Here is a 23,292-nt window from a genome sequence, read left to right as displayed (position 1 = left end):
TAGTTTTGGAGTTTTCTTTGTGTATTTTAAATTAAGGTAGGGAATAAAATATAAACATACTTATACACTTCCCAAATACCTCTCCTACATACTGGAAAGGAGGTGGAAAGTTAAAGATAAATCTTCTAAAGATGGCTGGATTTGGAAATAACTCCCACCTCCATTTGAGGATAGAATAGATGATGGAAGCTCCTGGATAAACTGGAATAAAAAGAGGCAAATTCCTTTGAAAGTGTATGTTGGGTTGTGGGTAATAATAAGGCAGAAAATCCAAAAGTTTGACCACCATTAATTTATACAGAGACATTGGAGATCACAATCTTGAACTCAATGACTAGCCCCTTGGCTCTGTCTGTTTGTGGGTATGGTCAGTGTTTCCTCTAAATGAAAAAGAGGTGGAAGGCTGCAGATAAAGCTTCAGGGACAGGTAGGTCTATAAATAACTTTTACCTCTATTTAGGACAGGAATGAGGATGGGAACTTATGGACAGACTAGGGCAAATGCACAAAGATAGAAAGTATAAATAAGCTGTTTGTAATTATGGTCCACCTGTAGTCTTCAATTGAAGGAAGGATGACATGTTTGACAAACTGATACAATATTAAGGTGACATTTTATACAGAAAACTAATACATACACAGCTCCAAATATAGCCTAAAACTAAAAAAGACAGAAGGTATGATATAAGCTGTTAAAAACTTTTGTGAATTCCTACCTCCAATCCTAAAAGGAATTACTGGAATAGAAGGCTGTAGAAGATGGCACAGTGTCACACCAAGCTATTTAGCTAAAAAGAAAACACTGTCTGAAATATCTCTCAATTCCACCTACAGACACAGCCAAAGAAAGAGAAATGTTTATTCAAGTTTTTGACATAAAATCCTAGTTGCGTAGCAAAAAACTAAGTAAAACCACCAAAACGCATTTTCCATCCTGATAAGCAAGGAGTTGAGGTCAAATTGCTGCACATGAAAAATGCATGCCTGCTCCCCCTTCCCCAAAAAAGGTGTATACTATCTGATCTCCCTCTACTATGTTAGTAATCAGGAGAGGAAATAGGGTCCCATGCAAACCAATGGAAGATTAATGAATGCATTCCACCTCCAGACAGGAGGGAAGAGAGTGGAGGGTCTAGACATAGATCAGAAGAAAATCTGGGCTATTGAATTAGAAGTGGAAGTCTTCCAGAATGTTTGCACAAGCAGATTCCCAGGATCCAGCTCACATGGCAGGGCAGGATAGAGAGGTAGAAGTGTAAGTGTATATCTGAATTAGTACTTTATGAAATGATGAGAAAGCAATACGTTGGGGTAGAATGCTAAACTCTCATCAGTGAAGTTTGAGGTCGAAGCTAACGACACTTACTCTGACCTCAATCAAGCAATTGCAATGGTCCAAGAGCAAGTAAAATAAGTCTATAGCAGCGCTGACATTACTAATGCTGAACTCAAAAATCGAGACTGGTGCTGAGTACAACAGTTGGCATCGAGAAAGCCACTACTGGTGATAATGTCTTAGACCCTGAACCTGAGAGACAAAGCAAGTGTCAACAGACTATGAAGTCAGTGCCTATTTCTGATATTGGAAAAAGCTCTTGCTGGTGTTAAAATTACACAATGAAGTAGTACAAGGCTAAAAAGAGTGTCTAGCTTGAGGTCAACTTATCTTCAACGGGGAATGATGGTCTGTTCCAACATGAAGATTCACCTCAATATCAAGCAAGAATCTGGCCTTCCAGATGATCAGTGTTTGACTCACAGCTGGGGAGAACATAAAGCGGGCAGGTAAATGAAAGTGCATAAGCCATATCAAAGTACAGCCACAACTAACACCAAAGCTGAAATCAGGGTTGGAGAGAACTAAGAAGTGGCTCAGCTATAACAAAAAACATTTACATCCATAAAAGACAACTCCACAAATTGCCTTTCTATGTTAAGAGACTGACCACTGAAACAACATACAGTCACAGCTAACACTGAAAGCAAAATTGGGCTGGTGACAGTGCCACAATGAAAAGGAATGGCTCAACTGTAACAAAAACATTTATGCCCACGAAGAAAACCTTCAAAAATACTTTCCCTTTTAGAAGCACTCAGTAGAGCTAAAAATCAGAGTGAGCAAACAGTCGTTCCAAAACAAAATCAAAATACATTCAACATTTAATGAATAAAAGAGGCACAATGAAGATATTCCTTGATTAGCAGTGCCAAGTTCAAATTATACCTCAATTCAACACTTAAGAAAGTAACAGCATCTGTGCAGAAAAATGGCAAAATGCCAAGGAAGAAGGGAGTAAATTAGCTAAATTTTCAAAAACTAACCATGAAGCAGAATATTCCTTGGTTAGAAGTAAAAAAAAACATTAAAATACTTGTGAGAAATACGAAAATTCAACTGCAGTTCTGAAAATTAAAAGCAGCAGCCTAGTGGCATTAGCAGATTTGACCGAATCAGCATGGCATGAGAGATCTGAAGAGGGGACCTTCTGTGCAGGGGGTATGGGTAAAGGGAAGGGTGTTCTGTAGTGTGGAAAAGTCTTACATGCCAAGATGACCAAGTCTTGCCAGCCTAGAGTCCTACCTGTAGAAGAAAATGGACCAGTCCTATCAACATCTTACATCAAATTCTTAAAAACCTGCTGGAAAGACTGTCATGAAGATAAATACTAACAGTTCAGATGTTGCTTATTCATTTTGCTTAATCATTACTACATTCCCAATAAATCAACAGAAAACAATTTCCAGTTGCCAACATCCATCAAAATCTAATCTGAAAATTCAAAATGTTTGCTTATAAACATTTGTCCTTAAAGACTTTAACAGCAACATGAAAATACACAGAGCAAACAATCATTCTATCCTTCAGGCTTTCATGACAACCTGGTATTTATATAACGACCCCCCCCCCATTAATATTCCAAAATGTGTGCGCTGATTGGTCAGCGTGCACGTTGTAAATCAGATTTATAGTAAAGGAAAAAGGTCCGGTCGCCCTGACTTTTTCCATTAGTATAACTTTTTTTTTTTTTTTTTTTTTTTTAACAGCAACGGAGAACGCAAGATCTCCGTTGCTTGTTACAACCTGTCTTGCCATGTTAAAAGAGTTTAACATAGCGAGACAGCTTTTAAAAAAAGCAATGGAGAATCTCCGTTGCTTTTTTTAAAGTTGTCTCGCTATGTTAAACCTATTTAACATAGCGAGACACTTCTTGCTTTCTCCGTTGCTTTTTCAAAACTGTCTCGCTATGTTAAATGGGTTTAACCTAGCGAGGCAGCTTTAAAAAAAGCAACAGAGATTCTCCGTTGCTTTTTTTAAAGCTGTCTCACTAGGTTAAACTCGTTTAACATAGTGAGACAGGCTGTAAAAAGCAATGGAGATCTTGCTTTCTCCATTGCTTTTGCCCACAGCTCTGATGTACTGCGTAAATATACGCATGCGCACTACATCAGAACTGCTGCAGAATACCCAGACAGCTGTGGAAGGGCAGCAAAGAGGCATTATACAATGCCATTATTTAAGAAAAGTAATTATTTTTTTTCTTAAATAATGTCATTGTATAATAGCAATACACTTCTGGTGTGGGTAATGCTGGATTTACCACGGTTGGCTTTGTTTGGCCACCTGGCCGCCTCGTGACCAAACCACACCAACCGTGGGTAAATCCAGCATTACCCACACCCAGGCGTCTGTTATTGCTATATTAGATGCAAATGACAATATTGCATTTCTTTTTAATATACATGCTAACTTGACACCCTTTTTCACATACAACAGCATACGGCTTAAAACCTGACAATTTAAGCAGCACAATTCATTTATCAGCAACATGTCCAAATGCAAGACCCATCATTAGAAAAACTCCCACTTTGTATAAAATTCTCTGCCTTACTATAATGAACATTTAATATGCACCAGACACACCCATTTATTACTGAAGTTGCACTTTAACTTTAGAACTGGAATGTTTTAAAGACTGGTGTTTTACTTACCTTACAAAACTTGGCCCAAGTTATCTGACATCCAGAATAATTGACACCAGGTCCTACAAAGAAATTAAACAAAGGCAAATGACATTAGAATAGTCAACATTTCCTTAACTTTAAAGGTCTTACTCTGTAAGCAAGACAGCTGCTAAAGCACTGACTTGAAAAGCACACTGACGTCTGTCAAGAGCCACAATAAAACACAAATTGGTAAAAGATGAAATCAGACCAATCTATCAAACTTGCTGAAAAAAAATGACTTGACATGGAGAGAGAAACTATGATCCAGCTGTCTGCAGACAATTCAAATGCAGGCATTCAAATTTGCTATAATAACTGGGAAAGAACACAGACAAATTAAGTGACCGGTTTAAGGTTGTTTTGGCTACCTCTGGTGTTAAGGAAAGAGTCTGGTATGCAATGACATTTTTATCCTTGTGAAAGATCAGGTAAGCAAGCCCCACACATAAGGCCTGCAAATCAGAAAGTTGTCTATTAGATATAATACCTACTAGAAAAAAATTAAATTACAAGTATTTCAAATTAGCTTTGGAAACAGGCTCAAAGGTGGCAGTGTCAACTTCTCCAGCATGAAAGATAAATGCATGTAAGGAAACAGCCCTTCAAAGGTGCCCAAATGTGGAAAGTACCTGTCAGAAAAGCCTTGCAAACCTCCAGAGAAACTAAGGATGAATTATTAAAGCTTTGGTGGAAGTCAGATATGGCAGCAAGATACACATTCATAAAGGAATAACTTAGTCCTGTATCAAAAAATGACAGAAAGGTAATATAAGAAAGTGAATGTAGGAGTTGCAAAAAGATCCAGTCCTTGTATGTTAAAAAATACATTTTAAAATGGTACAAGGGGCAGGCAGGAAAATGTTTCAGGTCATGGTCAATGCTGACACACATGGACGCAATGAGAACAACATAGGCAACACTGTCTTCAATGTCAACACTGCCAAAGCCTATAATGGGGCTAATGGTTCCAACAAGCCACAAAGATGCTGAAGACCTCAAAGCTGAGGGCGCAGAAACTGAACCAGTTGAGGTGAACATCAACAAAGTTTGCCCCAAGACAGACTATGACTGGTTGACCTCAACCACTGGAGACATGGAAATGACCAGTGACACCTGAAGTATTGGCATCAAAGCCACTACTGTGGATGGCATTATTGACATGGAAGGTTTACAAACCAACAGCTGCGATCATGAAGCAGACACCATAATGGATATCACCACATCGACTGACAGTGACAACTGTAGGGTACTGATGGACCTCATGGGCAGTTGCACATTAACAGTGAATGGTGGGCAGAACCAGAAAGAAAAAGTAGAAAGTTATGGTGTCTTGTGACCATTTTACCTGTGCAATTCACACCTTAGACTATCTCCACTCTCAATGAGGGCTATGCTAGCCAAGCCCAGGGTGAATTTATGAATACCCACCCAATTATTCAGATCCTATCTGAAGGAACATAGTGCATCACACTCCTTTATCTGCATAGAGAGCCTACTCCAGAGGTGCAGGAGATAATGAATAACAAAATCTGTCTCTCTACCTTGTTTTACTGATCTGCTGAAGCAGGTTTAGATCACTTGTTCTGGTACTTGTGGGACTATTTGAGTTGTGATGGTACAAGAGATACTGGACTACTGGGTCCCTGACTACCTGGAAAGGAAGGCATAGGTCTCCTCTCTGGAGCCTATAAAACACAGACAAGAGGGACAGTGCTTCCAGTCTTGTCCTGATAGCTTAGGAATTTTAAGAGAATAATCCTGACATAAAGCATGACTAGATGAACTAAAGAGTTAAGAAGCAACACTTTATAAAAATCTTTTAAGGGGAGGAAGGGCCAAAATATGGACTTGACTGCTGAGATTATCACCACAGGTGGATTGTTACTTATGAATCTAGTCTAAATAACATGTATGCTCTTATTTTATCACTTCATCTATGAGGGCTACTTACTTAGTGAGTCAATAAATGGTATCATCTGCTCTATCAGATGATGTGACACTTTTTTCCCTATGAAGTTTCTCCCCAGAGGTACTTCTGAAGAAAGAGCTACAAGCAGCCATACCTCTAACACAGAGTATTTTCTGACCTCAGCATACTCCACTAGGTAGCAAACACTCATGCAGCTGATGATCTATTGGGAAAGGGTTGGAGAGATGAAATCAAGCTATTCTCCACAAAGCTAAGAGGAGGAGTTTTTTTTGATCTTCTTAAGCTCATGCATCATCTTCAAGTTAAAAAACAAAAATAGCTGTGAGTGCATACCTCTGGTAAAAAGGCTCGCACTCTTATAATCTTTTCATCAGTAAAGAAAAAAGGGAGATGAAATGACTTGGTTCAATGACAATTCTTAAACCACTGACGAGGAAAAAATGGGTTGGTCCTAAGGGGACACCAGATCCTTGTGAAAATCAGATAAGGTTCCCTACACATGACGGTCTGCAGCTATGAGAACCTGCAAGCCAAGAGATGGCTACCAGAAAAAGAAATTACAAGATATGCACTTCAACTCTGCCAACCAACAGGTTCAAACTTGGGACAGGAAAGGGCTCCCTATTAAATGTCAGCACCTGAAATGCTGAGTGCAGACAAGCTGGAAAAAAAAAAAAAAAAACAAGACCGAAAACACAGGAGAAGAGCAAATTTCAAAAATTGCTGTTCTCCTTTAAACTTCTTTTTGGGGGGGAGGGGGCAAGCCCACCACATCCCCCAGACACTGAGTAAAAGGGAATATTTGAAGAAATGACATCTTGGACTTCCAAGTCTGTTCTTTTGGCCATTCAGTCTTGCGTTTCGGGACTCGCTCTAGTCAGTCCTGACAATTCAAATAGTTACCGACAGGAAGGCCTGCCAATCAAGAAAGTTCAGATACCATTGAGGGGTAAGTTAAAGGTGGACAGAAATGAAGCACTTCTTTAGGGAAGCACCTGACAACCAATGGGAGACAACAATCCTGCCCTTGGAAAGGAGATGAGGAAAAGATATGGTTCACATATCCACCTCATCCATGGAAAACTAAAGCCCAAACTGCACAAGTGCACGAGAAAGATCAGTATGGCATAAGCTGCCTGACTAGGGCAGTATCTTGACTGTTCTCCCAAAATGGAGAGCTTCCTTCCACTTGACAAAAAATATGCCAGATGAAAGGATTCCCTTTGGCTTTAATAATTCCTATTACCTCTGCTGGAAAGTCCAAAGGTATAAACATCTTAAGGAGGAGCCAGGCCTTGAGGTGGAGTTGGCAGTCATCCCCAAGGTTATGAGGTAGCATCATGTTGGCTAATACCAGGAGAATCTTTAGGTTCCTAATTGGAATCCCAAGGATTGTAGCTGTGATCCTTCGTACATACTGACTTAAATGGCAATTCTGGGGAATATACGTTAAGCCTGAGGTTTACTCCACTTACTCTAAGACACATCAGTACTGGTTACAAAATGTGGTGAGGAGTACAGCTTCACCTACATCACGGGATGCAGGGAAATGCTTTTATAGCTATACAGAGAGCTTCACAATTCGCTGTATTTATGTGCCTGTTGCAATTTGTATGTTTTTTTTTTTTTTTGGTAGTTGCAGGACTTGCTCCTACAGGTTTCTCACCTTTAAAGGGAAGTGAAGCCTCCTATAGCAACAAAGACCCAATGTCTGAAACCACACATATCCAGCTAGTACAGAGCAATGTGAATCTGTTTTGACCTTTCTTCTGAGAAATTTGAATGAAGTATGGATCAACTGGATTGGTAGGAAGTTATGCAGGCTCTCCCGTACCAAAGGAATGAAAATGCAAATGCAACCAGAGAGTTCCTCACTGCCCTGCTGCACCAGACAGGAGGAGGAGTAACCCACATTTTCCCGATTCTCTGGAATACCAGAAAGACTGATCTCAAGAGTGTCCTACTTCTGGAAAGCTAGATGCAGGGCATTATTCCTACAGCTGCATCTCCCACACAGGGATACAGCAGAAGCACACAGAGAACTTCCAACATGTTTACTATTCCTGGGATGTGAAACACTGAGCCAGTGATGCCTCTTTTTTATCAGCCACTGCCACATGCACATCTCATCTCTGCACAAGGGGGATGACTTTATGCTCTCCTGCTTGTTTAGACAGCACATGCTGGACTGGTTGTCTGACCAAACCAGTGAAGTTACTGCATCGAAGCCTTGACAGCCAGGAGAACCACTTATAGCTCTTGCTGGTTAATGTACTGTCCCTTTCACCAGGTATAAGGGAACATATCTTTGAACAACTGCACATAATGAGCTCCCCATACTGGCAGTGAAGCATCAGTTATTAGGACCTGTGATAGGCAATCCTATTCCTGCAGCTAAACCTACCTCCATTTCAAAAATGCCTGTCACTTTAGGGTCTAGAGACATGTGTACGACACCAGCAGATCCACTGAGTGCAAGGTGACTTTGTAACCGCTAACATCTCACACTCCATTAGAACACCTACACCTACCTAGAAGAGAAGTTAGAGAAACAGAAACTGACATTAAAGATTACCTGTGCAGTGAAGGACTTAGTGTAGAAAACCCAACTCTGGTAACGTCACAGCATGATGAAACAGTGAGTTCCCAAATTAAGGAGAAACAGGTGGAACTTGAAGTTTCTGATCAGTTGCCACTTAAAGATACTCTGGAACCATCAAGAGGAAACCAGTACAAAAGTTCAGCTTGTGTTGCACAGCAAGGAACAGAACAGGAAACTGTGAAAACTCTGATGCAGTCAATGTTCTGGTGTGATAGGCCAGTGAGTTTCCATATGAAAGAGCAATGGATGACATCAGATGCAGCTAAACAGACTATGTCAAGGGAATAGATTCTGGAATTTTCTGTAAAATGCCCTCAGGAAAAGGAGAAAAAAAGAAAGGTCCCTCAGTTTAGAAGAAAAAGATCAAAGAGAAGAGTTGCTTGATTTAATAGAGATGGATAGACATATTACGATTGATGAAAGAAATAGATTACAGAAGGTCAATAAGACCCAAAATGTTAGAAGTCTAAGAAAACAAATTAACACAGCAATCAATACTATTAACAGAAATTCATGAGATATAACACACGTAAATAGGACATATTACTGTACAGCTAAATTAATAACAGATAACGTCTTACCACAAAAATACAGAGCAATAAGGGGAAAAAACGGAAGAGATCAAATGCCATCAGGGTAGTACCGAATATAGAAAACTATAAAGCAATTAAGACAAGAAGTGTTACCGTTAGAAGAGTACAGAAGAGGGAACAGATCAACAAAAACAGATCAGGCTCTATCGCACACTATTGCAAGTAATAAACTAAAAATATCAGCAGAGGCAGAAAAGATTACAACATATGCTGATAAATACAAATAAAAAGTACAAAATAAGCAATTCATTGAAGACTCAAAGAAGTTTTATAGAGAACTGGGAAACAAAGCAAAAGGAATAAAAACACCACCAAAAACAGAAGAAATAAACATTTGGAGAAATAACTATGAAGACCCAGTGGAACATAATAAAGATGCTGAATGGACAGAAGTAAAATGGAAAAGAAAAAAAAAAACAGTAAGAAGTTCAAATCTACAGATTACGAAAAAATAACAGCAACAGAAAATGCAACAACATTAAGAAAAGTTCCTAACTGGAAAACCCCCAGATGCAGTAACCTCTGGCTAAAAGTATTAACATCATTAGACAAAGATTTAGCCCTGAATAAGAAGTATAAGATACACTCTACATCGATCTATTATATTACACTGACCATGAAACAGTGGCAAACCACTTTGCAGCTAAGCCATGATGGACAAATTATCATTCCGGGGATAATAATTCAAAAGGGGATATTCCAGGGTGAGTCTGTCACCGCTGCTCTTTTATCTTTCCCTTAACCCACTGTTACAATTTGGCTCTCAAACAAAAAACTGTAAAGACTTCTCAACTTCTTTTTGTGAATAATTTACACTTACATAGTTCATCAGATGAGGAGCTGAAACTGGAAGTTTTCAAAACTTTCTCACAAGACATAAGAATGTCATCTGGCCTTTATAAATGGGCAAATATTTATAGCAGGAAAGCTGTAGCACCTAGAAAATGTGAGTCTGGGATAGGCACGTGACATAAAAGCACTAACAGGGCAGAGTATAAATATTTGGGACTCAGACGAAGGATCAACTATAAAACATGAACAAACACACACACAACTCAGTTAAGTGTATTTTAGAAGACTAAAATTAATACTAAAACCAGTCCTGAAATCTATGAACAAAGTTCAAGCCATAAACAAATTTGCTCTTCCTGTTCTAACATGCAGTTATGGGGTGAATGACTGGCCCAAAAAATACTGGATCAGTTGGGAGAGGAAAACAAGAAAAATGCTTCATGCTTATCAAATGATATATACATAAATCAGTGCAAACCAAGATTACATATTCATCTTTCTGATGCAGGTATTGGCATCCTCGAAATTGATTACATGTACAGAAATGCAATTGTAGGACTACATACATATCTGCTGAACTCATCAGATCCAAACATAGGGAAAATTTTGAAACGAACAGAACAAATTTAAGATGGCTTCCCTGCTTAGTTCAGCAGAAACATATTGGTGTTAAGTGGGAATGGAAATCAAACCAAAAGTGGACAAAAATCAGGAGCAACGAAATGTACCAAAAAGCAAAAGAAAGACTATAAGGAGAAGGATCAGATGAGAAGGCAAGAAATGATGAAAAGGCATAAATATAGCTGCCAAGTACATAAAACTGCTGGAACAACCTCAAGTCAATCAGAATCTGCCACGGGAATAGTTAAGGAGGGATGAATTTTAAACCAAAAGATGAAAGGTTAATATTAACAGCCCAGAATAGAGGACTACGTACATGTTGGTTTACAAAGTCCATTGAACATGTGGGAGAAATAGACATATGCAGGTTCTTTAAAACAGAACTGAAACAATCGTACATGGGAGAAACAGACAAATGCAGGTTCTGTACAACAGAACTGGAAACAGTCGTACATCTTGTTGCTGGGTGTGATACACTAATGGCAGCAGGCCTGTAGAATGAAAGGCATAATGATGTTGTAAGACTGTTGCACTGGGGATTGTGCAAACAATACAATATTGAAGTAGCTGAGAAGCACTGGAAGCATAACCCACAAAATATTTTGGAAAATGATGAAGTTAATACCACATGGGATCACCCTTTACCAACAGTTCAAAAATCAGATGCGAGAAAGACACATACAGTAGTCCATGAAAAGAAGACAAAAGTAGCACTGACCACTGAAATTGCTACACCCAGTGATTATACTGTCTTACATATGTACAGAGAGGCAAAAAATAATAAAATACCAAGATCTGCAAGCAGAAATGTGGAAAATGTGAAAGACTGATACCCAGACAGTTCCAATAGTAGCAGAAACAATGTGTCTTATTAAAAATAAAATTTAAAAAGAAAAATCTGTGGTATCCCTCAAAGTCTCAGAAAACTCTATATGCAACCTATAAACTGTTTTTCGGCTTTTCCCAGTTAGGGGTCACCACAGCGGAACTCCGGTCCGCTAATGATTGGCAGTGAATTTTTACAGTGTCGAGTTGCCAGCCTGGCGCCAAACCTTCAAGGAAGGCACACCCACACACCTACCTGCATGTCTTTAAATTAATTCGACCGTGGGGAAGACATGCAGACTCTGCAAAAAAGGTGCTCCAGCCGAGAATCGAACCGGAGAACCTCTTGCTGTGAGGCGACAATGCTAACCAGCAAGAAGTCCTCCAGTTCGATTCTCGGCTATACTGGGTCAAAAACAAACCACGCAGAAACTTTGCAGTGTGGAGAGTGTGAAGTTCACTCCTTGAAATATGTTATGCACCTAGTTCTCTAATAAAAATCGAACTTTTAAATACGTACTATAAAAATAATAAAATAGTAAGCAGTCCACAGTTGAGTTAAAAATGGAATATAGTTTACTGAAACACACAAACAAGCAATCCTAGAATTCATCCATCAGTTTATTTATGTATTTTATTTTACATTTGTTGACCGGGCTGGTCCAACTGGATATATGTCTATTTTCAGCAGAGGCCCGGGGAGAAAAGCTCCAAGTGAAAAACATTAAACATTAAAAAGTTACAAATGTATCTCAGAGAAAAAAATAATAACATAATAGTATTTTTACAGTGGCTACAATAAGCAAATAAGAACATCAAAGGGTATTCAAACTGACCAGTAAGTTCTTGAAAGGATTTGTAAGCAAGATAAATGAGAGTACTGGAGCAAATAGCAATCTAGTCAGGGTTAGAACAGGGGTAGAGCCAGTGAGTTAGGAGGTGAGTTTTGAGTTGGGATTTGAAGCTGGGAAGAAAGGAGATAGCAGTGAGGTTGGAAGGAAGGGAGTTTTCAGGCTTTTCCAATTGTGTTAGAGAACAAGGAGTCACCTGCTAAGTTGTTGGATTTACAGGTAGATATTAGAAGTTTGTTAGAAGAACGTAGGCTTTTGAGATTACAATAAGGACTAATAAGGGTAGTATAGGGGTGTTGGTAGGTTTGTAGAGGATTTTATGGGCTAAGGAGAGCTGGTGAAATAAGATGAGACTTTGCAGCTCAAGCCATCCCAACTGGTTTAAGTTTAAGCAGTGGTGAGTTCTAAAGGTGGAGCCAGAGGCAAATCTGGCAATACCGTTGTAGGCAACAGTCAGTTTGGAGAGGTTAGGTTTTGGACAAATATGTATAGATGGGGGAGGCGTAAAGGAGGGTACAATTCAAATGGGTATGGGCAATGGAAGCTCTGGCAAGTGGTGTAAGAAATGGTTTAATTCAAAACAGGAAGCCAAGTTTTCTGTTGACTAATTTTATTGTGCTGTTAATGTGAGAGTCAAAGCATAGGTTGTTGTCTATCACTACTCCGAGGAGCCTGGTGGAGGGGTCAGGAGATATGTAGGTGCCATTACTAGACAAGACAGAGAAGTTGAGTGGAGAGGATTTTCGGGTGGGGGAGAAAAGTAACAGTTTGGTTTTCTTGGGGTTTAAGATTAAGCATCTTTTTAAGAACAATTTTTCAACATTTTGGAAAGTCTGTTGGGTGACAGAGTGCAGTTCAGAGGGGGATGAGGCAGAACAAATCAAAGTAGAATCATCAGCATATTGTATACAGGTAGCAGAGGACAAACTGGTATGTAGATCATTAATGAAAATAGAGAACAGAAGGGGACCAAGTATTGATCCTTGGGGGACTCCAAGGGTAATTGGTAGGAGGTTGGATAAGCTGTTTTTCCAGCGCACTGCCTGTTGTCTGTTATGAAGATATGATTTGAACCATTTTATTGCACCAAAGTCAAGAGCAAAAGTTTTAAGTAAGTTTAACAGTATCTGGTGGTTGACTATATCAAAAGCTTTGGATAGGTCAATAAAGAGAGCAGAGGTAAGTATGTTATTGTTCCGGTTTTTGTTGATGCAGTCAGTAAAGGAAAGGAGGGCTGAAGTGGTGCTGTGGTAAGGCCTGAAGCCATGTTGACAGTCAGCTAGTAGGTTGTGATTTAGCACGTGTTTTAGAAGTTGTTTTTGGATGCATTTCTCCATGACTTTAGCTAAGGAGGAGAGTAAGGCTATGGGACGTCAGTTTGAGAGTTTTGTAGAGATCCCACCTTTATGCAGGGGAATGATATGCAAAATTTTCTAAAGTGAAGGAATGCAGCCTTCAACAATGGTTCTGTTAATCAGAATGGAAATGGGAAAGGCTAATGGATTGGCTGCAATTTTTAGATACTGAGCTGGTAGAAGGTCAGCAGAAGGAGAGGAGATTTTAAGTTTGTGGAGAAGAGAACAGATAAGTGAAGTGGGTACAGGTTGCAGTTGAAAAGTGGGAATGGCAGTGTTAGAGGAGGAGGAGGACTGAGAGCAGATATTTGGGGCTAGTTGGTTAGCTAGAGACTGGACAGCTTTAGAGAAGAAGGTACTGAAGACATCAGCAGTTTGTTTTGGGTTGTTTTGAGAAGTGCCCAAGGGGCAAGTAAGTGAAGAAATGTCAGCAAAACCAATCTGTGAGTAGCTGATCACTGAGGTACTTTCAGTTGATATAGGGGTGGTCTAATGGTTAAGGTAAATGCAAAGTGCAGAGTTTGAGTCTCACAAGGGATAATTGGCTAGGCTTACAGTGGCTCGCAAGGGCAGTTAGCCTAGTACTAACCCATGAACCTATGAGGGTAAGAGACAGTGGCAGTGATAGTACAGGATACCCGAGTGCAAGTATGTAGTAAAGTATTTGAGTGGGAAAAAGAGTTTAGTTTCTCTTGCCAATACCTGTGACTGGCTGGGCTGAAATGTGGGTGCGTAAGGCAGTGCTCATTTCATGCTCATTTTCAAGGCAATAAAGAAAAAGCTACAGATCTTGGTTCATTATCTGCTGTCCACATACTACCTGCTTTCAGGCAGCAAATGCTGGAGCATTTCACAGACATACAAGAGGATCAAGATCAAAACTGTGCGAGCGAGAGAAAAGGACCAGGGGCTCAGGGCCTTGGTATAATCAGTCTGCAATGCCACAGTAGGCACCAGGACCAAGGGAGTGAACCCCAACCATAGCAGCTTCCAAGAAATAAAAAGCTGAACTCTGAATGGTGGAAGTGATGAATCCCGATTTTGAGTCATGCAACAGGGTCACTGGTGTCAAATATACAAATTTTCAAGGGCACCTCAGTCAGGAGATCCTTAATTTTTTACAAGACCAAAGCCAACATGAAGGACCTGCAAATGACACAAGACATTAAAAATATTCTTAGGATGGGACTGTATGGGTGCACTGCAAGACCACCATATCCTATCCCAGTCATTTCCTGGAGCCCAAGGCAAGTCTGATGGCAGATACTTTCCCTATGGCGGAATCCTTCATGGTGAATCAGCTGGGTTCATCATCTCTTCTATGTGTGTGTGTGTGTGAGTGCGTGTGAGTGTGTGCGCGCGTGTGTGTGCGTGTGTGTGTGTGTGCGCGTGTGTGTGTGTGTGTGTGTGTGTGTGTGTGTGTGTGTGTGTGTGTGTGTGTGTGTGTGTGTGTGTGTGCGTGCGTGTGCGCGCACATAAATCTATACATATGTGTCCAAATATAACTACAATGTATATCAGATGTCTCCTGTACGTTTCTATGAATGGAATGGGAAAATGGGAATTTTGCTAGACCAAAGTCACTAGGAAAGGTACACTGCTAAAGGACAGACAAAAAGATCTGCATGTTTACATCTAGAACTTTTCTGTTTTTATAAACTTGTTTAGATTTTACAAGATTTAGGATGGATCTCCATTGTTTCTGATTCCTGAAAAGATACGACTGATATTTCTCAGGAACAAGAAAATACCTTGAATAAAACTCTAGTTCTCTTCTCTGGAACTGGTTTTACTGCCTGAATACCTAGAAGATTTAGCAGAATTAGGATTTGGCAGAAATGGGACTGCCAAAACTTCTTGTTGCCTTGGTAGAGAAGGAATGCAGCCTGAAACTGACATGCTCCTTTATAATTTATTTGTGTGCCTATAATGGTTAACAGGGAAAGGCTAAGTGAGCAAAGAAAGGTCCCTTTTCATCAGGAGACAAGATCCACCACACATACAAGAACAAAATTAGATACACTGCATCACAATTATTACCGTAATGTTTAAAAAAAATTCTGCTCACAATTAGAAATACAGTTGTTGATATATGACATGGCTAACAGTACATGTTAACAGGTATGACTATTGCACGGAAATACAACATAATTTGCTATTCACAGGTTAAGATATAGTTGTTGGCATACAACATGATTAACACTGTGTTTGCAAACCTCTAACCAGTGCCCCCACCCCCACTGATGCTATCTCCTCACCCTCTGGCCTGACATTATGAAAGGAGAATATCTGCTTCCTATCCATAGTGCATGGGGAAAAGAAGTTGGAAAGTGACATACTGCAACCTCAAGGTGTAGAATCACTAGTTCATACTGGAATGAGGCAACTTACCAGTAACATTTCATTTTATAACTGCTGTTTTCTTTGAAACTCCTTTTGTTTCAATCCACCCGCTGTCCTTTTTGTTCTCTATAGAGACTCTAATTTTGTTAATTTCCAAATAAGAGTACAAAATGAAAACATCTCTTTACATTCAGCAGAATTGTACCTTTCTCATCTAATCTCTGCAGAGCACTTTGAAATGAGAACTCAAAGAGAAAGACTTATCAACAGGCACGTTTAACAGTTTGGGCACTTACATATCCAGGGAAGGACTGACTGCTAACTAATAGTTCTTATGACAGAACTGGAAGGAGCAGCTTAAAAGCAGGCAATAACTATACAGTATCCAAACTCGACCTTATCAGGTACATTAGCTGGATGACTTCTTACTCGAGGAAACATCTGATACATCTTCAGTTAGACTGTCAATCTATTCCAGAAAGTCACACTGGAACTGTGCCATATGGATTAAAAGCTCTCATGTACAGAGTGGTTCATAGCTTCATAGGTAAGTACTAGGGTAGCTGCCCTTGTGGGCCATTTTAAGCCTAGACAGTTTCCACTTTTGTGCTCAAAATAACCTCTCTCATTTGAGGTTTATACTTTCTTTCTAGCTGTCTGGCATCATGTTTTATCCCGTCTTAGTGCATAGGGACAAATCCAACACAAGGCAACCTAAAGCAGCTGCCCAGGAACCAGCGCGGGCAAGGAGTTCCACAAAATTAACAAACTGTCTCTCTCCACCCACATCTCCCAACAATGGTCAACTTGGTCTGGTCCACTGCTCTGCTTCATCCCCCCTTCACTGGCCCAAATGCTTGAGGGGCTTCCTGGAGTTAAAACAGAGTTGCGGGGAAACTGTTACAATGTCGAAGAGTCAATACCAGTATACTGATAATGATACAGTGTTAAGTGTGTGACAAACCACCTAAGACGTACCTGAACCTCGGAACACCTATAGACTATCTCTGATTTGCTCGCCTACATCAGACCACTGAGACTCAAGATTACAAGGACAAATTCTGACAATGCCAATCATGAACATTTCATAGTTCTCATTGCTCAGAAAATATTCTCCTTTCACCCTGTTTATTCTTTTTTGCACATCTATTTGTTAAATAGGTACTAGTTCGGTCTGATTAAGTGACTTGCTCAGACTCTCACATGAAGCAAATGGCTATAGAAAGAATCAAACCCTGTAGCCTTGACTATAGGAAGCATTAAGAGCTTGGAGTCTTAAACATTTGCACTAACTGTCAGACCTTTATTAACTTCCTTTTTGGATAAATCACAGAGGATTAACATCACTAAGATTTACATTCGGTCAACAGTGCCAGTCAGAATTTCATAGTTCCTACAGATCAGAAAATGCTTGTTGTTGCAAACCCTGTTGTTCTGTTAACTTTAAGAGTAATATGCCTCTTACCAGGCTCTGATTTTGCCTAATATTTATGATATCTCACTAATTTATGACCTCTCATTATTTTTTCCCCTCTGATAAATCACAGATGACTACAGTTCGTTCATATCATCACTCATTAGTTTCACTGTTCTTACTGTTCAAAAAAGGCTTGCTCATGCAACACCTATTGTTCTGTTAACATTTCTAGTGAATTAGAGTTGTCTGGCACTTGAGGCTCAACTATTTCATGCAGTCTTAAGTAGAGGGTATGAATCATTACACTTTTATTGGTTACTGTGTTACCTTGAGCAGGTCACCTAACCAGACAGTGCTCCTGGGTCACCCGTGAAAATGGGCACTTTGTCCAACGGGTTTATCAGGTTAACAAATACACTAAAACTTTAAAACTTTGCCCCTTTTTGCTCCTTTGTTCCCAAACATTTTTGTCTTTGTCCTTGAGCAAAGAAACAGATGTATTATGGTTTGTTCCTTGCAAACTTTGTAGCTTTCGGACAAACAATTGTGGACTGAAGTAATTAAATAATGACAGGCATGTCATTTTCAGATGTAGTATCTGACAGAAAATGCTTACTAATGCAAAGTTTGTTATTCTAGCAATTTTCTAAGCATACAAGAGAAACACTTTAAATCTGTTTCTGAATTTGTGTCCTTGTTTATGACTGTGTGTGTATGTACAAATATATCTAACATACAGAAGTGCATGCGTGCACGCTCGCACACACACTTTATATACATATATATATATATATATATATATATATATATATATATATATATACACACACACACACATATACATATTTATGGTTCTTTATCATTTTGTGAAAGTAGTTTTGACTAAAGTAGAAATGATAAAAAAGACAAAGTACATTAGACTGAGCAGCCATTAGTAAAAGTCTATAAATGGTACTTCTGGTGTCAGTTTTGCACACAGGAGTTCTTGAAGGAATAATTTAGAAGATTTTGAGTGGCTTGGTAACACCCACTGTCACGTTGTAGCCCCAGATTTGTAGAAGTCAGTGTGACAACACTGACTCATTGTGTAGGGTGTTTTTTTTTTTTTTTTTTTTTTTTTACCAACATTGGTGTGCAACCACAGAGATAGAATACTTGATGAAGGGGGAAATGTGGGGGATGCAGGCAAAAATTTTAAGTTATGTATTTACCATAACTAGGCATCTGTGCTGTCCATTTTCATTCCTCTCCGTTGATGTAAAAGCACCCAGGTCAGATCCGATGTAGGATCCAAAACCTGGCTGCTTTTCCAGGACTTTAGGAACCATACCTTCCTGAACTCCCCAGATTGAGTTTGCTGCTCTATAACTCACAGCAACAGGACAGAGGAAGACTGGATCTGAGGCTGAAACCTAGAACCCATAGATTTCAAATTTCCTCCAAGTACTTCTCTAAGGTACCAGGCCGGGGGATGGTTGCGACGGATGTAAGGAAGAATGAAAATGAACAACACAGATGCCTAGTTATGGTAAGTACATAACTTTAAAGCCTGATGGCCTTTTCATTCTTCTGATCTGATGGGTCACAGTCCTCAGCTATGTAACTCCTGGGTGGCCCTCAAAGAAGGATGTGCCAGAGCACAGTCAAGCCAAAGGATACCCTGCTCCTAGAAACAATGTCCAATTTATAATGTGAGACAAAAGTGTGAGTCTTAAACCAAGTGGCTACAGCACAAATCCCATCAACTGAGGCTCTAGAAGAAAAAGGCAGATGAGGTAACCACAGATCTGCTGGAATGAGCTTTGGGAGGTTGAGGCAACTCAATACCTTTTATGAATAAATGAAGGAAATACAATCTGTAATCCATTTAGCTAATGTAATTTTTGAAACTGCCTGACCTGAATGGCTTATTGAGAAAGATACAAATAGCTGATCCGATTTTCTATATCTCTTTGTTCTGTGGAGGTAGAAACATAATTGCCTGGGAACAACAAGGAGATGCAAAATGCAATCTCCTTTGTTTGAAAAACTGGGGAAGAAAACTGGTAATTGAACTTAGTTAATGTTCGATTCTGTGGCTACCTTAGGCATAAAGGAATAATTTGTTCTTTAGGATATCCTATCCTTATGGAAAATGATGTAAGGAGGTTTGGCTGACAAAGCCTGAAACTCCAATACTCTATTAGCAGAAGTAATAGCTACTAGAAAGATTGTTTTCCAAGAGAGAAATTTCAAGTCACAAGTATCAGCTGGTTCAAAGGGCTTCTGCGCAAGGCCTTGCTGTACCAACACAAGATCCCAAGGGGGAGAAGAATCTTCTACCAGAGGCCTAAGATGAAAAATTCCCTTCATGAAAGCTTTACATAATCTGGAAGAAAAAAATAGGATCCCTTCCCAGCATGAAAATTGGATATGGCAACCAGGTGAAGTTTGGGGGTTTGGATGTCTGATGAATGAGTTATGAGATCCTAATTGGGCTCCAGTATCCAAGACGGATACTTGAGGTGAGACCAAAGAAAGGGGAACCATACCTGATGAGGCCAGAAAGGGGCAATGAGGATTACTGAGCTCTTCAACCTGCTGGGTTTCTGCAGAAATTTTGTGATCAGTGGGAGAGGAGGATAAGCATAAAGGAGACCCAGGGGCCAATTATTGACTACAGCATCCCTGTGTGACTCCTACATTGGGGGGGGGGGGGTATCAGAGCAAAATACTTGTTGTTCAGGGGCGAGGCAAAAAGGTCACAAGAAAGTTGGACTCAACGGCTGAAAATCTTGTTTGCTACTGACTGGTTGAGGGGCCACTCGTGAGGAGTCAGAAAGTACAGTTGTGTACCTACCATAAATGTAGATGTTTGAGTGTATTCACTGTTGCAGTCATTACTCTTGGGTTATCCTGCTGGCAGGCTACCCGCAGTCGGCCTGAACTCCAAAGTCCTGGTCCGGCGTCGGTTGCTGTTGCCTCTTCCCTGACGTCAGTGCACCAGGGGCATAAAAGATGCAGCCGACACCATTTTCTTCAGTTTTTCTTGCCCTAGATGTCAGGTGCCCCCAAAAGGTTAGGCTAAATAGATTATGCCAATAAACATGCATGCAATAAGGTAAACATTTCCTTTATCTACAGCAAACACACCTCATAGGTTGTATACAATAGAGAAGTACAGCTAAAACCCAGCAAATGGAAGGGGGACAGAGTGAGGGTAACCTGGACTGCAACAGTGAATACACTCGAACATCTACATTTATGGTAAGTACACAACTGTACTATGTTCATCGTGTTTCACTGTTGCAGTCATTACTCTTGTGTTGAATCCCAAAGCTGAGGATGGGTGGCTGGGCTAAATAGGATTAGGAGAGGCTATGAGGCCCTGCAGAACTGCAGTGGCAAAGCCTGCTCTGGATTGAAAGTAGAGAGGTAAGTGGTAGTGCTTTGTAAAAGTGTGCACTGAACTCCAAGTTGCAACCTCTAAGATGTCTTTGGTTGGTACTCCTCTGAGGAAGGCTGCTGAAGTGGCTGCTGCTCTGGTAGAGTGTGGCCTAATGCCCTTAGGCACTGATTTGCCATGCTGTGAGTAGCAGAAACGAATGCAATGACCTATCCATTTAGAAATAGTCCATTTTGAGATAGCCTTTTCTTGTGATCCTGCAGCATATGCCACTAAAAGTTGCTCAGTCTTTCTGAAAGCTTTAGTTCTGTCCAAGTAGAAGCGTAGCTGTCTGTGTATGTCCAAAGAATGCAGAAGTCTCTCACCCTTGTTCTGTGGGTTTGGATAAAAGGTAGGCAAGTGAATGGTTTGGTTAAGGGCCACACTGGACACCACCTTAGGCATAAACATAGGGTTTGTCCTCAGAGAAACCCTGTCTGGTGAAAAATGATAAAAGGTTCCACAGCCATGAGTGCCTGTAACTCCGATACTCGTCTTGCAGAGGTTATTGCTAGGAGCAGAGCTGTTTTCCAGGATAAGAATTTTATAGCAGCTGTTGAGGCTGGCTCAAAAGGAGGCAGTGTGACTTTTTTCCAAGACATAATTGAGGTCCCAAGCAGGTATTGGTGCTCTCCTTGGAGGCCTGATGTTTTTGGCCCCTCTGAGGTACTGCCTTATTAAAGGATGTGAAAAGATAGGTGGTTCCGTATTGTAATGGGCTGAAATGGCAGAGGCATGAATCTTAATTGATGAAAAGGAAAGGCCTTTGGTCCAGCATCTCAGTTAGGTATTGTAAAACCTGAGGAATATTTGGTACATACATGTCAATGCCCTGTTCCTGGTTCCAGGCACAGAATCTCTTCCATTTTTCTGCACAAGATTTTCTGGTACTGGGCCTCCTGGCCTCAAAGATAACATCCATAACAGCTTTTGAAAGAGGAATGTTCTGAATGGCTACATTATCCGCCATGTTGCCAGATTTAGGGTCCTGAGTTGGCTGTGCAGGATCTGACTGTTTTGTTGGGTCAGTAAGTGAGAAGTTTGAGGCAATGTCCATGCTGGACCTTGAGACAAGCTCTTTAGGACTGGGTACCAGTGCTGGCGTGGCCAGTCTGGGGCAATCAGTATCATTTTTGGCTTCTCTTGTCTGACCTTTAGAAGTTCCTTGGGAAGGAGAGGCAGTGGAGGAAAGGCATATACTGTTACATTTTTTCCAGATGAAGGATAGGGCATCCACTTTCCATGCTTGTTTGTGATAAATCATTGTGCAAAATCTCTGTAATTGGCAGTTGTGAGGGGAAGCAAATAGATCTATGTCTGGGCATCCCCATTTCCTTGTCATCATGCTGAAGACTTGTGGATCCAGTTTCCACTCATGGGGATCCATGAGGTTTCTGCTTAGTTCGTCTGCTAGAGTATTTATTTTTCCTGGCAGGAATTGTGCTTGCAGGTGAACTTGATAAGTCAATGCTGTGTCCCACAAAGTCACTGCTTGTCTGCAGAGGGGGATAGGAATGTGTGCTTCCCTGCTTGTTTATGTACCACATGACTGCAGTATTGTCAGTCTTTATCAGTAGTTGTCCTGGATGAAGTAGATCCTTGAAAGCTGTCAGGGCATTTTGAACAGCTAGTATCTCTTTTTGATTGATATGAAGATGCATCTGGCTTGCGGGCCATGTGCCCTGAATACATTTTCCTGCCATGTGCCCCCCAGGCATAATCTGATGCATCTGTTGTTAGTGTCTGCCTGGCTGTGGGTAAAGTGAATGGCAGACCCTTGTTGTGGTGACACGCCTGTGCCCACCATCGAAACTCCTGTTGCAGGCAGGGAATGAGAGTAATTAATGTTTCCAGGCTGTGGCAATGTTGACTCCAAACACTTTTTAGATACCATTGTAGTTTCCTCATATGCAGTCTGGCATATGGAATTAGCAGAATGCAGGATGCCATGAAGCCCAAGGCCTGCAGTATTTTCCTTGCAGATAACTGGGTCTTTGTTGCCAACTTTTTGAAGTAAGAAGTCAGAGTTACCTTTGTTTGTCTGGCGTGAGATAAGCCATCTGGGCAGTTGTATTTAAGCTTGCAACCAGGAATATTATCTCTTGAGAGGGTACTAGTTTTGATTTATTTTCGTTTACTGTGTACCCTAGGCAAATTAGTAATCTTTTTACAAATGCCAGATGCTTTAGAAGAATGTCTTTGTTCTCTGCTTGAATAAGGCAGTCGTCCAAGTAAGGATATATCTGAATTCTTCTTTGTCTGCAAAATGCAATTACTGGTGCCAGGCATTTTGTGAAGACCCTGGGCGCAGTAGATAAGCCAAAGGGCAGTGCAGAGAATTGGTAGTGCATTGAGCCAGCTATGAATCTGAGGTATCTTCTGCAAGATTGTCTGATTGGGACATTCAGGTATGCCTCTTTTAGGTCCAAAGTTACGAGCCAAGCCTTCTTGCCCAGCATGGGCAGTAGCTGCTGCAGAGTCAACATCTTGAATTTTGGAACATCCAGAAACGTGTTTAGTATAGACAGGTCCAG

General features: G+C 40.4%; 1 protein-coding gene across 5 annotated transcripts in view; it reads right to left on the bottom strand.

The window, feature by feature from the left end:
- Positions 1-23,292, bottom strand: part of STAT3 (signal transducer and activator of transcription 3) — a 1,961,792-nt gene that overhangs the window by 629,615 nt on the left and 1,308,885 nt on the right. For all 5 annotated transcript variants that reach the window (XM_044054713.1, XM_044054714.1, XM_044054715.1 and 2 more), the window contains exon 18: positions 3,991-4,043. In XM_044054713.1, the coding sequence (XP_043910648.1) occupies positions 3,991-4,043 (53 nt within the window). The remainder of the gene's footprint in view (positions 1-3,990; positions 4,044-23,292) is intronic.

The sequence above is a fragment of the Protopterus annectens genome, chromosome 13.part0 (assembly GCF_019279795.1).
Source record: "Protopterus annectens isolate FY-2018-M chromosome 13.part0, PAN1.0, whole genome shotgun sequence".
Lineage (NCBI taxonomy): Eukaryota > Metazoa > Chordata > Ceratodontiformes > Protopteridae > Protopterus > Protopterus annectens.
The sequence above is the reverse complement of the archived record's forward strand: the minus strand, read 5'-3'. Positions and strand labels throughout refer to the sequence as shown.